Source organism: Centroberyx gerrardi, chromosome 1 (assembly GCF_048128805.1).
Source record: "Centroberyx gerrardi isolate f3 chromosome 1, fCenGer3.hap1.cur.20231027, whole genome shotgun sequence".
In the NCBI taxonomy this organism is placed as follows: Eukaryota; Metazoa; Chordata; class Actinopteri; order Beryciformes; family Berycidae; genus Centroberyx; species Centroberyx gerrardi.
In genome coordinates, this window is record NC_135997.1 from 28219281 (window position 1) to 28233770 (window position 14490).

Consider the following 14490-nt stretch of genomic DNA (forward strand, 5'->3'; position numbering starts at 1 on the left):
AATGACAACATGTGCTACCTGAGTACATTACAGCATCTTCTGCTTTCAGCTAACACCAAAAATAACACGGTTTGCATCAAGATGTTCTGTAAGCACAATGATGTCAACAACAAAGAACGGCAAAAATAACCTGACAAAATGTTTTGACATTTTCGGTCTGATATAAAGATGACAGTGAATCTTTGAGTAACCCAATCCAAAGTATTTCTGCTGTCATCATAAGACAACCCAGCATAGAAAACATAAGTGTATATATGTAGTAAATGATACAATAACTATAAAGAACAATCACAAACATACAAGGATATAGTCTAATTAACATAATGACATATGAGCCTGAGGAGAGTGAATGGAAACCTGTGGAAAAGATGATGAAGCCTGTTGTGTATCTTTAGCGCTAAATGCATCCATCTCTGCTGCCTCTGCAAAACACACCGAGTACTAACTAACTTCAACTGGACCAGGCTTAGGCCAATTCATTATAGTCTGTGTGTGTGCGTGTGTGTGTGTGTGTGAGAGAGATAATGTGATGCAGATGTCTGATTTATGGAGTAAGCCTGCAGCCTTTCACTTCTGCCAGAAGTAGAAGAAACAATTTTAAGAAAGAAAAAGAAAAGCTGTCCACGTGTACCACAATTCATATTGGAAATACAAGGAGGGAAAAAAATTGTTAGTATTGTATCCCCACCAAAAACAGGCCCACACTTTGCTCTGGGTCCCATTCACTGGTTTAAAGGAGAGTTGGACACAGACCAGGACACTCACTTTTTGACTACAGTCCACAATGCTTGGTGAATCCCCAAATTCACCAGCTAGAGTCACTATTTTACCAGCAAACTGGATGCTTAAAATAGAATAGGACTGACCTTGCTTACCTGTAGAGAAGACCGACTTACTAGACACTTTCACTATTTTTACATGTTGAATTATCTAAAAACGATATCCCACCTCCATCCCCCGATTTGTTTTCCTCATAATTTGTCATTGTCCTCTCACACTGAGCTACCTTACATGAGAAATGGTTGACTTTCTCTGGGTGGAAAAATTTCCTTGAGTGTGCTATTGACTAAATCCTCCTTGTTCATGTCAAGTGTCTGCATAAATGAACCACGTATCGATCACCAAGATGATTTTCTAAGTTACTTGTGTTAGGTGGACTGGGATTCAGTTCAAGACCTGGTGGACTGCTTGTTCTCAGCTGTTTAACTCAGTCGAATTTTGCACAGACTGCTGCAGTCCGCTGTCAAGAGCCAGACTGTGGCTCTGTCTATTCCAATCCTCCTTGTCCTTTTAATTAATCCAGTCTAAGTGCCAACTGCACGTATACGCCCTCTGGAGGTGACACTGAAATGGGATTTTAACTTGCAGAACACATTTGGTGGAAGTACTGAATGTTTCTAAAATTCAATACTGAATCAAATATTTTGCGACAGTTTCAAAGTAGCATCAACATTTTGATTACCATGACAACATTACCACGTACTATGATTTTATCCAGTAAAAGGACGACAAGAACATTGGACATCAGCACATTTTGGCTGCCTGATCATTCACAGGAGAGGTAACAGAGTTATCCTGATTTTTGAAGGGAAGAGAGAGTGAGGAATGCTGAAATGTGATATGAGTAATGTAATGAATTACTGCGCCCAGGGAGTAATAAGTAATATAGTAAAGTAATAAGTAATGATGATGAGTAACTTACCGCGGTGTGAAGATGGAGTTGTGCAGGAAATTCTCGAAGACTTTCCGGTAGGAGGCGTCGGCGGCCTCGGCCTCCAGGTCCTCTACGGACTTGGGGCAGGGGCAACAGGGGCCCTTATCTGCCCCGTCGGTGTCCGGCTTGGTGGGCTTGGTGTCCTCGTCCTGGTCACCCACCCCCGTGGCAGCAATCCTGATGGGGATCTTCAGCTCTGGACGCAGGAGGAGGAGGAGGAGGAGGAGGAGGAGGAGGAGGAGGAGGAGGGGGAGAGGAGGAGGACAAGGAAGATGAGACAAGCCTCACCAAGGAGCGAGGAGAAACACTAACTTGCTGTATTTCAAGGTTTAGTCTGTATACACTACTGCCGATAACACAGACATTTAGAACAGAAACTGTGCTGGTATAGCACTCGGTCCTCGGCTTGTTGTCTGTGCATGTGTTTACCTTTAGAGCAGTAGTTGTGTTGGTACAGCTCTCGGTCTTCGGCTTGCTGCTGCCATCTCACCAGGTAGTAGGTTTGGTTTCCATTGGGCGACACAGGGGGCGACCAACGCACCACCAACTGGGTGGACGAGTTAGAGTAGGCTCGCACATCCAGAGGCATGGAGGGAGCTGAGAGAGAGAGAGAAAGAGAGAGAGAGAGAGGGGGGGAGAGAGAGACAGAGAGAGAGAGAGAGAGAGAGAGAGAGACAGAGAGAGAGAGAGAGAGAGAGAGATTTGATTTATTTTGATTTCATCACCCTGTGGTTTTTTTGATGTGACAAACTTTATTCATCACCAAAAAGGGAAATTCCCTTACCTGCCTAACCACTAGACCAGCCTGATACCCCAAAGATGTGATTTTCTGAGATCGAAACACTGTGTGTCCACACTTGACCTGTACACGGCTGTTTATTATTTAAAGCCGTCTCCGTTTCCATATCTTTATATTGTAGCTGGAATCCATTAAATCAGTCTGTCTTCATCTCTTTACATTGCAGCTGGATTCAGTTAAAGCTGTCTCCCTCTGGATCTCCTTACACTGTCTTTGGATTGCATGCAGACTACTAGACTTGTCACTAAGCGTATCCTGGTGTGATTGAATGATAACAATCACATTAGAAAGTGGAACTGTAGTCATCTCTCCACCCGGCCTACACTATTCTATCTCCTTCCTACAACAGTCACGACAGCAGAGTCACTACCCATACTCTGTAGTAAGATGAAAACTCATCTCTTCAAGACGTTCCTCATATCACCCATTATCCCACGGTAAGATATTAACTTTTTATCAGATGCCATTTTTTCCCCCTTGATCTTTTTTTTGTAGGGGCATTGTGGTAGTTTATGGGGGTAATTTTATTGAACTATCAAATTATATATTTGCAAACACTCACACCACTAAGATTTGTTTTCTTTTAAATCATATTATACCATCAAATAAAGAGAGTAACAATCTTCTACTGCTTCAGGCTACTCGGTTGTTTTCTTTAGGGTGTGACCTCGCACCCCCTGATCTATGAAAGCCATCATAAAAGCTATCAGAAACCACATGTACCTGCGGGGCTGGTGCGGATATAGACCACCTTGCTCTTGGCGCTCGGCATGTGTTTGTCCTCCACCATGAGCGTGATGGCCTTAACGAAGATGGCGTACTGCGTCCAGGGCTTCAGGCTGGACAGTAGCACCCCGGGGTCCGAGTCCTTGTCCTGCCTCAGCTCCACGTCCACCATGTTCCAGCTGTTGGAGCCGCAGCCGTCCTGCCCCTCGAACTCTGTGATGTTCTGGAAAGGCCTGGGGAGAGGGGGGGGGATTAATGTCAGAGGTAAAACAGAGCAACCGGCGGACCAGAGGAACAGTAGCTGTGTCCACTGAGCATAATGGCTAGCTTATCCCCAAAATCCACCTGCATCTTTCAATATTTTACCAGCCAACTAGATTTTAAGAATAGAAAAGACTCCAAATGATGGTTGGTAAAGTAAAAGTAACTTACCAACTACAATCAAAATTTTGCACATTTAAATTTAGGTGGTAATTTCATGTCCTGTTGAACGCTTGAGCAAGGCATGTAACCCCAAATTGCTGTTTGAATGCTTGGTCGTGATATTTTGGTTCCTCAAAGCTGACCATGTTTTCCAGTTCCTGTCACTGTTACAAACAACACCGTCCAAGACACAGCCTGACCCAGTCTACTCTGTCCTGGTAGTGGAGGTGGGCTAGGGCTAAAGAAGGTGGTCTGCGCTGAGGAAACCTACGCCTCCTTGTAGTAGACGATGAAGCTGATGAGGTCTCTGTAGTCGGGGGGGCGGTAGCGCTGCCAGGTCAGTTTGATCCTCGTGCTGCTGGTGCTGTTGGACTTGAACTTCAGGATGGTGCTTTCACCTGGGGAGACAGCAGGACGTTAAAACACAGCCACTTTTATCTGCAAGTACAATAAATGTACAGGAATTAGTCTTGGTGACAAATAACACAGCAGTCCAGCGCATACTAACACACATGGTACAGGACAACAGGACCTCTAACGGACTACCATAGGCATAGAGGAGGTGGGTGATACGTCTCTGCACTGATGTCACCAAGACTAATTCCTGTACATGTATTTGGACTTGGCAAGTGAACTGATTGCGATTTAAAGTTTAGTTCACGTCTTTGGCTGAATGAGGCTCGTTCGACTCTTACAGCTGGCTCTGTGACCATTGTTTTGGAAGTCGCTCTCATCGAAGCGGCCCTGGACGCTGGTCTTCTGCCACATCTTGCGGATCTCGGACATGCAGAGCTTCGGGTTGGCTCCGAAGAACAGCTTCCCCGCCCTGATGGTCAGGTTGTGCTGCTTCCAGTCCCAAAGATACTGCAGCTGCTGGTTGTCGAACGCCGAGAAGGCATACATGCTAAAGGAGAGAGACAGGATGGATAGATAGAGTCAATGTACCACTCGCCCCTTTTATTTCATGTCTTGCATGTTTCTGTATGTATTTATCGCAATTATGTTTTGTGCTGGAAGGTGAATTGCAAGTAGTTTTAAGAAGAAGAGGGGATTTGGGAGTGGAAACATGGGTAATGTGAGGGTCTTCGGTTCTTCTACCCATTTTTTTTTTTTTGGTCACGTCTTTCTGTTTTGTATATACTTGCACCGCACCTTGGTCGACACTTGTTTTTATAGTGTGCTTTATAAATAAAGTGAACTTGAACGATGATGATGGGAACCTTTGCAAACTCAATAAGGTGTAGCAGTGGAGCGCTACTCTCCTCCCAGTGAATCTCCATGTTCAGCTGGAAGAATTTCCCAGTCAGAGACTAGAGGGACTGGTTCACAGTGGGATGAAAATGACCTGGATAAACAGGTTAACCAGTAACTGATTCTGTTGAGCCTTGTCTGAACATCATGGCTAAATAAATTCAAGAATCTGGTTCTATTGTCCCTGTCGGACCGGATCCGATCGGAGAGGAGAGGAATAGAAAGGAGGTGGGGCTTTTATGACCTTAACTTGTTTGGTAGCATCCAGACAGGAATGGCTGGAATGTGAGCCTTGGGACAGTAACATTCCTCAGACCTCTAATCTCAGGGAGAGCGAGGACAAGGAGGGAGTGAAGGCCTCCCCATGACCCTGGGAGCCACCTCTGAGGAACTTTCCCTGAGCTGTTGGAGGTTATGCTGTACTGAAGGCCTTGAGCAGCGAGGTCACATCCACCACAGTCTACAGCCACCAGAGTCGCTCAGTATAATTGCTTTTCCAAGAAACAAGGAGTGTGCCGAATTATTTCAATTTCACTGATATTACACTTATCAATCCAAAAAAGTAAGATGGTATTTTTGTTATCGCCCCCTCCAAATATCAGACTGAAGTTGAATTATCCAAAAACGATATCCCACCTCCATCAGCCAATTTGTTTTCCTCATAATTTGTTGTTGTCCCTAACATTGAGCTAACTTAGATAAGAAATGGTAGAAAAGTTGGCTTTCTCTGGGTGAAAGTTTTCCCACTACTTTCACAAGAAATGGTAGAAAGGTTGACTTTCTCTGGGGGAGCAGAATTCTGCCCAGAGAGGAGGAGTTCTGTCCTCCTCATTTTTGAAGGATGTGTGTTGAATGTCCGCAGAAAAGATCAACAAAACAGACTTTTCTCAAAGTCAAGAGTTGGTCCGGCTTATTGAATATGACTGTACAGCAGAGTACTATTCAGTAGAATACAGTAGAATATTATTCAGGAGAATCCTATAACAGTGGAATAGGACACAGTAGAATACGGACTGACTAAACTTCAGCTCCAGTCTCTGGTTAACAGACAGGAGAGAGTTTAAAACCAACTGACTTGAAAGTAGCATAGCCACTGTGAGTTGTTGGGGCTGACAGGCATTGGGATTGTGTGTGCGTATGCTTGTAGTTAAGTGTGTGTGTGTGTGTGTGTGTGTGTGTGTGTGTGTGTGTCCCTACTCGTCCAGAAGTTCGTCTCCATCGATGTATCTCAGGCTGCGGAGGAAGGCCAGGGAGCCCAGAGTGGGGGAGTGTCTGATCTGGACGAAACCCGTCACCCTCTGGATCATACCTGTGAAACTCTCCAGCTCCGCCACCATGTTGTCTACACACACACACACACACACACACACACACAGGTCAGCATTGTGTCAACAGCTTCACAGTCCTCTCCTTCTCTTCTTCTTTATTGATTTTTGAATGTATTTATGCATTTTTTTTTACTATCCTCTTTTTTGCGTTGTGTCCGTGTTTGTTTTTGTTGGACTTGGGGACCTTTTTTCTTTATTACTGAAAAGTATTTGTGGAGATGTGGGATTTCCAACAGACTTTCCCAGACAGGAAAAACCGTACGGCGCCTTAGGGTGCTGTTGATGTCAACAGATAGTTCCAAAAGTACAGTATGTAACAAACAGGCCTTTTCAAATCTCCAGGCCAGCTGGGAAATTTAGGAGGGGAAAGTGAATGAGGACTGCTTTGCCCTCCTTCAACAACTACCATCAACTGCTGGTAGCAGGAGCAGCGTAGCAGTGCTAGTATTGCAGTAGTGTTGCAGTAATATTGCAGTACTTACGGCCTCTGCGAATGTTGATATGCAGGTTGCCTTTGATAACAGTGCAGCCTTTGAGAGACTGGGCGGCAACCATGGAGTCGATGACCTTCTCCTCACACACCTTATCGCATAGGCCGACACAGGCTGTACAGAACATACTGGAGAGACAGAGACAGAGAGAGACAGAAACAGAAACAGAGAGAGAGCAGATGGTGAAGAGATCTCCAGAATAAGGCCGGCCACTAAGACAACTCATTCCATCGACTTACATTCATTCTTTAACCTCTAACCCTTCTACCTCTCTCCTTGGCTCTTATCTTTTATTTCTGCCCTTGGAAATTCTCATATGTTATCATTCTACACAGTGTCAGCTAAATGCCACAAAGGAGAAAATCCCAAAATTTACCAGCCACTTTCACTATTTTACCAGCCAACTAGATGTTTAGAATAGATAAAGTTTTAGACTGAAAACCTTTAAGTGTCACTTAAATTATTATTTATTATTATTATTTTAGGCTATTTATTGGTTCAGGTTTTGCTATGTTATAATTTTAGAATGGAAACTGATAGCAGGGACTGGAATTGGTACCAAAGTCATGGCAACAGTAATTCACCGCAGCTCCCCCTAGTGGCTCCATGTCAGCGTGACACCCCAGGGTGGGCTGCAGCTCACCTGTCGGGTACGGTGCGGTAGTATCCAGACGGGCAGTCGGGCGTGCACTCTCCGGCGTGGATGACGAAGCTGTCGAAGTCGGGGAGGTGGACCTTGGAGCAAAGTTCAGCGCTGATGCAGCGCCAGCCCTCGAACCTGTAGGTGCCGGCGGGGCAGTCGGCCACGCAGCGCCCCTGGTGGTAGTAATGCAGGCATGCGGCACACGCCGTGTCACTGCCAGGAGCTGTGCAGCTGCCCAGACACTGAGGGTGGCAGCACTCGCCGTCCCCCGTGCACGCGCGCCGTGCACACTTCTCTGGGCATTCTGGGAGAGAGAGAGAAAGAGAGAGAGAGAGAAAGATTACACACGTTTGTTTTTCAGGATTTTACATTTTCAAGAGGTAAATTACCTATACCATACTACACCCGCCCGTATGTCTCTGTTCTTGTGACCGCAAGTGCACAACCTAGCAGTCAACACAGCACAGCCTGTCTGCCTGTTTCCCCAAAATAAAGGGGCATTCCCCTATATTAGCAGAACTCAGAGAGCAACAGACAGACACAACCAGGCAGTCTTCAGCCTGAATTAGCCCCTGGCATGATGCTGTTGGACGCAGTCCTAAACAAATGATTTGCATTTACTGGAGGGTGAATGCACACACACACACACACACACACACACACACACACACACACACACACACTATCTCTCTGAGCCCAAATTAGAGCTTGTAAAAGACCAAAAACAGGCACTCATCAGGAAGGCATGCAGGCTACTCACATCCCAGAATGCTCTGCAGGAAGGCATGCCACTACAACCATAAATCCAACCAACAACCTTGTTTGGATGTTTTTGCTTGTCCAAAAGAACAGAAATACAGCAAACAAAACCACACCTAACAAACTAACTCCCACAGAGGTTAGATCTGAAAGCAGTTGCTTGCTGGGAAAGGCTGGTGTCGAGGCCTGCAGTGCTGTGTGGGCTCATTCCTGATCCCCAGTGACAAACGCGGCTCTACTCCGGGGTTTCCAGCAAGCTCGGCTACAAATAACTCATCCAGTTGCTGCGCTGTCCTTCTAAATAAAAGCGTATTGTAACAGAAGACAGGAAAAACTGATCCAGGAGCTCCAGAAGGAAAACACCGGTCTTAGCACCGGACTGACCTACGCTTAGGATGGAGCTACGCCTCATGGTGGCCCTGGCCTCTACACCAGGGATTTTTAGTCATGCACCATGGAGGCCAAGAGGCTGCAACCAAACACTACAGCAACTCATTTCACTAGTTGAGACACTTTTAACCAGAGAGGGGGAACTAATTAGTGAAATGAGCTGCTGCAGTGTTTGGTTGCAGACTACTGGGCCTCCTTGAATAATGACTGAAAACCACTACTGCTAATACATTTGTGTGTGCTGAGAGAGGATATGTTTTTTTCTCTCATACAGAGCTGCTGGCCGGTCTCTGGTCTGGAGTGTAGCCAGTACACCATTAAGAGTTCACTCCCAGACTGATTAACACTTTGTACAGTCTGTTATGTCTCAGAAAAAACTGACAAAAACTGACAAAACTGATCCTAGGGCCAACAGTGAGCCAACAAAGCAGTAACTAATGCCTGGCCAATAGCGATAAGAGAAGTTCCTTTTAGCCAATTACCACACAGCATACTCCACAGTCAACTTTGCTCGAGTCTCAAGTCAGTCTCAAGTCTTGAGGCAGAAATCTCAAGTTAAGTCCCAAGTCTAAATGTAGATTACCAAGTCAAGTCCACGTCAAGTCCATGTCGTTAATGTCAAGTCTCAAGTCTAAATGTAGAACACCAAGACAAGTCAGAACAAATCCAACAAGAGTCCAGTATCAATTTAATATCTAGGACTTTTCAATGCAATATGGTTTTAATAGGATAAAAACTTACTAAGTGCATCATGAGTTTGATTTCTACAATCAAGTTCAACTTCAAAAATTCAATTGTTCCATACAAATTCAGAAAACAGAATTGAAATTCAGTTGTCTGGTGGAACAAATCTCATCACTCAAGTAATTTACACAAGTAATTTACACAAACACAAGACTTTGTCAAGTCAAAGTCAAGTCCCAAGCACCAGAACCAAAGTCAAGTCAATTAATTAAAATTGTGGCGAGTCTGACTCGAGTCCAAGTCATGTGACAAATCCCCCACCTCTGGCAAAAAAACCCACCAAAAACAACTAATAAAAATCATCATCATTCATCATCATAAAGTAGAGAGTTAGTAGCTGATTGGTTCAAACTGCCTGACTGAGCAGACAGCAACATCCCAGACCTGGAAAACAGCTGTACCGTCTACCTCAAAACAGAATACTAATCACTGTGTAAACACTCTCAAACCGGTAGGTAGATCACTGCTTGAAATTATTTGAGTGTGTGTGTGTGTGTGTGTGTGTGTTCTGTATGGCCTACACATGGACAACAACACCATATCTGAATCAGAAGCACCTGGATGGACAAAGGACTGTGGTTTTGATGATGTCATCCACTTAAGCTGGTGCTGACAGCTGATTGGCCAGAGGCTATGCTTAAACACAAAACAAACAAAGAAGAATTATGGGAAATGATGTGTTGATGTGTGTGTGTGTGTGTGTGTGGGGGGGTGTTTACAGGAAGCTGACTAATAAAACACTGCAACACGTTTCTACATGTTGCCTCCACCAGCTCCCTGAGGAGACGACTGGAACTCCTCCGCTTAATCTACATCTATATTTCAGTCATTTAGCCATAGAGACTTGCACTATGCAGCTGTAGAATAAGCTTAAATTCCTTTATAATAAGAATAATGTTAATTATATTAACATGTACTCTTCTATTGAACCCTGTAGGGAAATCCTCTTTTCTCTCTCCCCCCTCCATAGAGAGGTCATAGGTCAGGCTCAGCTACAGAACAAAACTGGCGCTGGTAGGGATTCATTTGAATGCTTTGGTTGATCTTAGTTCTGTTGCAGTTTAGGATGAATTAAAAACTTGATCCATTATATAAGTGAGTGAACAAGTTTTAAATTAGCACACAGAACCTGATTCCATATATGAAATCGCACTGAAAATGGGTAGGGGGACATACTTCTATGAAAAATTCATATTACTTATGTTGGCCCGTGACATTCATTCTTGGCAGGTAATTTTGTTTTAGTTTACCAGCCCTTGGCACGTGAGCCAAAAAGTCAATTTCGGACACCGACTGTAAGGCTGCTTGCATAAAAGCCTCTCAACAGCAGATGTTGAATTGGAAAGGGAAGTCATTCCCCAGGCCTGGAACACAAAGAATCCCATGTCCAGCCATCTGTCTGACCCTTTACCCCTCCAGGTTGGCGCACACAGCTCCAGGAATGTGTGTTTGAGAAAACATGGCTACCATAAAACGTACTGTTGAATTTTATCCTTCAAAGCGTGCTTCCCAACTTAGAGATCCTTCAGAAGTGCTCATACAAGCAGGATGCCTGCAAATATCATCAAGTTAAATTTAAGACCTTTGTAATGCCAATGGAAATGAAATATAAGAACAATTTTGCAAATGAATTCAATGTGAAAATGAAAACAGCTGTACTGAAGATTCTAACTGTCCTGTTTGAATTGAAGTCTGCATGACTGGGCTGATTTCTCACCAGAAAAACAGTGATGGAGAAACCATGTTATTAAAATGTCAACAATTGAATTTAAGATTTAAAGGCTATATTTAAGGGCCTTGAATTTAGATAATACATTTCAAAACATTTGAAAACTTTTTTCCAGGACCTGCAGACGCCCTATACAAAGAGGGCTTCAAGTGGAAAATGGAATGGAATAAAGCAGCGACAGGTGAACACACTGTGTCTCTACTGATATTTATACTACAGAACAAAGACACAGCCGGCTGGACGGAAGTGTATGAAACACTATAGAGGAGAGGGGGATGGGAAGGGAGGGAGGGAGGGAGGGAAAGAGAGAGAGAGAGAGAGAGAGAGAGAGAGAGAGAGAGAGAGACCTTGGTGAGGTCAACACTGTTTTAAAGAGTCAAAGTGAACTCTGAATTCAGCCATGCAAGGCATTTACTATCTCTCTCTCTCCAACGGGGAGGTGAAGAAGGTGAGGCAGGAGAAGGAGGAGAAGGTTATTTAGACACCCGGCTCTGGGATGCTGATCCAGGTCCATCCCATGTGTGAAAAGATTCACAGTGAGCGTCATACTCAGTCCTATTGGCTGTCACCTAATCAGTAGACAAACCCTGACCTTGACCTGGAGTGGTTTCATGGGTTAAATGGGTCAAACCTTTCACATTGAACTTTGATCCTTACACATTGATGATTGACCCTTCGATTTCCCAGTTCAATAGTCCACTGGGCACAGAGTATTAGTTTGCAAAGAGTTGAGGTAGAGGCAGAAACATTCCTTTGTTCCTCAGTAGGAGCGACAGGAGAGTGACAAGTTGAAACCCAGTTTAGGGGTCTGCTGCCTGACCAAAGCCCGACGGGACCCGAGGCAATGTGTCGGAAATTGGCCAGGTAGGGCTTGTTTTTTAAATGAGTAATTAGGACTCGGGGCGGGCTTGGTTGTGTTTTTCTCATGCATGGAAAAAAAGGGTTTGCACGTCTTCCCTCTTGCGGCACACTGGTGGTTGCGGTCGTTTTGGGGCTAGCCAATCAAGACAGCTGCCAGTGACCTCCTTTCTTGTACACAAGTCATTGCCTGCGAGTGTAAAATCTGAAGTCTTAGACAAGTGTGACAGGTACGGATTGGGAAATAGCAGAGGTCCAGACCTTCACAAGCTACAAAGCTACAAATGCTGCCCACAACTGACAGAGATGAGATCCACCAAGATGCCGGGGCTCAGATAGCCTGCTTCTCAGTGAACATGCCCCTTCTTCGCCAAGGACCGGCCGATGAACCAGCTGCTGCCGGTGAGCCCCATGCCAAAAGGAGAGCAAAACTGGTGGAGTTTGAGGAGTGGGAGAACGTGTCCGCCACCAGTGACACTGTGGATGAAGTGCTCAGCGACGCAGTGGAAGATGCCAGAGAGGTGCTGGGATGGTGGAAATCTCACGAGGCGTCTGTGCCCTTGCTAGCCAGACTTGTGTGCTCTGCGTTCAGGATCCCCACAATCAGCAGCAGCAGCGAAACTTCATTGCAGCGGGACGAACATCTCAACTCATTCTGATGGAATATAATAACTGTAAATAGTTCAAGTCAAGAGTGAAGAGTCAAGATAAGGCCTACTACTTTTAACTGCTGCCCTATTCAGTGGGCGAAGAGGATTTATTAGATCTTTGTTCATTTAAGATGATCATAGCCCTGTTCATTTGGTGAATATTAGGCTGGTGCAGTTTCAGTAGACTTTCTTCGAACAGGTAGGCCTAAGGCCAATGTGTGTTGATTACTGGTCCAAGAATATCAGGTTATGTGTGTGGTGTGTGATAGGCCCTCTCCGGCCAGTTGGAAGGAAGATAGCCTTCAATAAGTTTTCAATTATTATTGGCCTAGCTCGGTAATTTTCTTTCCATCAATTTATTCACACAGCAGCAAAGCATTGTGCCTGCGCCCGCAGAACATCCCGTCCAGTGTGTGTGTTTCTGTGCAGCATGTATTCTGAAAGGGGAGAGAACACATTTAATAGGCGCGTTTTAATTTTGGGTTTACAGTCGGGTTTGGGCTTCAAATGTTACATTACAGTTGGTCTTAGTTTTGGGTAGAGCGTGAATGTCATGGTCTAGCCAGCCTTAATTTCCGGGTCCGTGCAGACCTCTAACCCAGTTTGACAGAGAATGTGCCCAAGAATCTCAACTTCGCGTCGAGTCTACGTGGAGTCGCGCAATCTGATTGGCTGATCACAGGCGATCATGACGGCATCCAACTCTTCAAGCTCCAACTCCAGCTGCATTGATATAGTCATGTCCATGTTTGTTTTTACCAGTGATTGTCGTCACGTCTGCTTCCTGTTCCTCTCTTCTTCTATGTTCTGTTTTGGTGCGATATGATTCTTTTTAAACACTGCCTCCCTGTGTACGGGATTTTCAACAACATGCTAGGCGCACGTCAACGCAGAAGTATAAAAACCTACATGTAAGCGCAGCCGCATTGTTTACATTCGCGCTTTACATTACGTTTACATTACGTTCGACTATAAAATGTGCTTAATGCTGCATTCAGATCATTTGGGAATAACCCCTGGACGGTTAAAAGCAACACCTTGGAAGCCATCAAGATACCATGGTTGAAGTTTTCTGTAGACTTTGGTTGCTCCTCATCAGTTTTTTCACACTTCAACACACATTATTAGTGAGTGATACATTTGACTTCATGTTCTACAGCAAACCAAATGTTGCAATATCAACCACAAACCAATAATCCAAGAATTGTGTCCTGCCATGGCATTTTAAGAGCTGTGATCACAAAATGACTTTACACAAATGGTTCATTTTGCTCATTTACAGTAGGTATTTCCTTGTTGGTGACATTAAAATTCAGGAAGTTGGAGGAATCTACTGTCGTTCCCATATGACAAGAATGCAGCATCAGGCGGTGACCCTGAGACGACCTTCCAGCCTGTCCCCTGACAGAGCAGCCAATCACAGCCTTCAGTCTATATGGTCCCATCAGCTGTAGCAGGAGGGTAACAGGGCTGCATTTCTCTGGCACAGAATGTTCTTTCTCTGCTCCACCCGCAGCCCCCATCACGACCTCTGACCTCTGGAATGGAGGGGGGGGGGGGGGGGGGGGGGGGGGGTGGTCAAGTTGTAATTTTGTAATATAATGTACAGCCACAGGCCTGTAGAGAGCTGCAGAGTGGAAGGCAGGATTACAGAGTTCATCTCTGCCTAGGCAGTTGACTAGTCTAGACATAACACACTGACAGACTGACTGACTGACCAGTAGAGGGTGGACCATGGTGGGGAGGAAGGACAGGTAGAGGTGGAAGAGGAAAAAGAAGAAGAGGGGGAGGAAGTGGAGGAAGATGAGGAGGGAGTCATCAAACTAAAACCTCCATTTAATGACTCAGGTCTTTTTCAAAGCAAACACCACACACACACACACACACACACACACACACACCAGTTGGCTGGGCTGCCAGCAGGGGGAGCCAGACTTAAAACAACCTGCTGCCGCTGTGGACGATGCAGATCTGCCTCAACACAA

The 14490-nt window shown here is 45.0% G+C and overlaps 1 protein-coding gene across 1 annotated transcript in view; it reads right to left on the reverse strand.

The window, feature by feature from the left end:
• igf1rb (insulin-like growth factor 1b receptor) overlaps window positions 1-14490 on the reverse strand; it is a 63146-nt gene that overhangs the window by 10466 nt on the left and 38190 nt on the right. The window contains exons 3-10 of the mRNA XM_071897365.2: window positions 7376-7679; window positions 6724-6860; window positions 6111-6255; window positions 4358-4566; window positions 3934-4060; window positions 3237-3472; window positions 2144-2311; window positions 1703-1910 (exon numbers count right to left, since the gene is read on the reverse strand). Of these exons, the coding sequence (XP_071753466.2) occupies window positions 1703-1910; window positions 2144-2311; window positions 3237-3472; window positions 3934-4060; window positions 4358-4566; window positions 6111-6255; window positions 6724-6860; window positions 7376-7679 (1534 nt within the window). The remainder of the gene's footprint in view (window positions 1-1702; window positions 1911-2143; window positions 2312-3236; window positions 3473-3933; window positions 4061-4357; window positions 4567-6110; window positions 6256-6723; window positions 6861-7375; window positions 7680-14490) is intronic.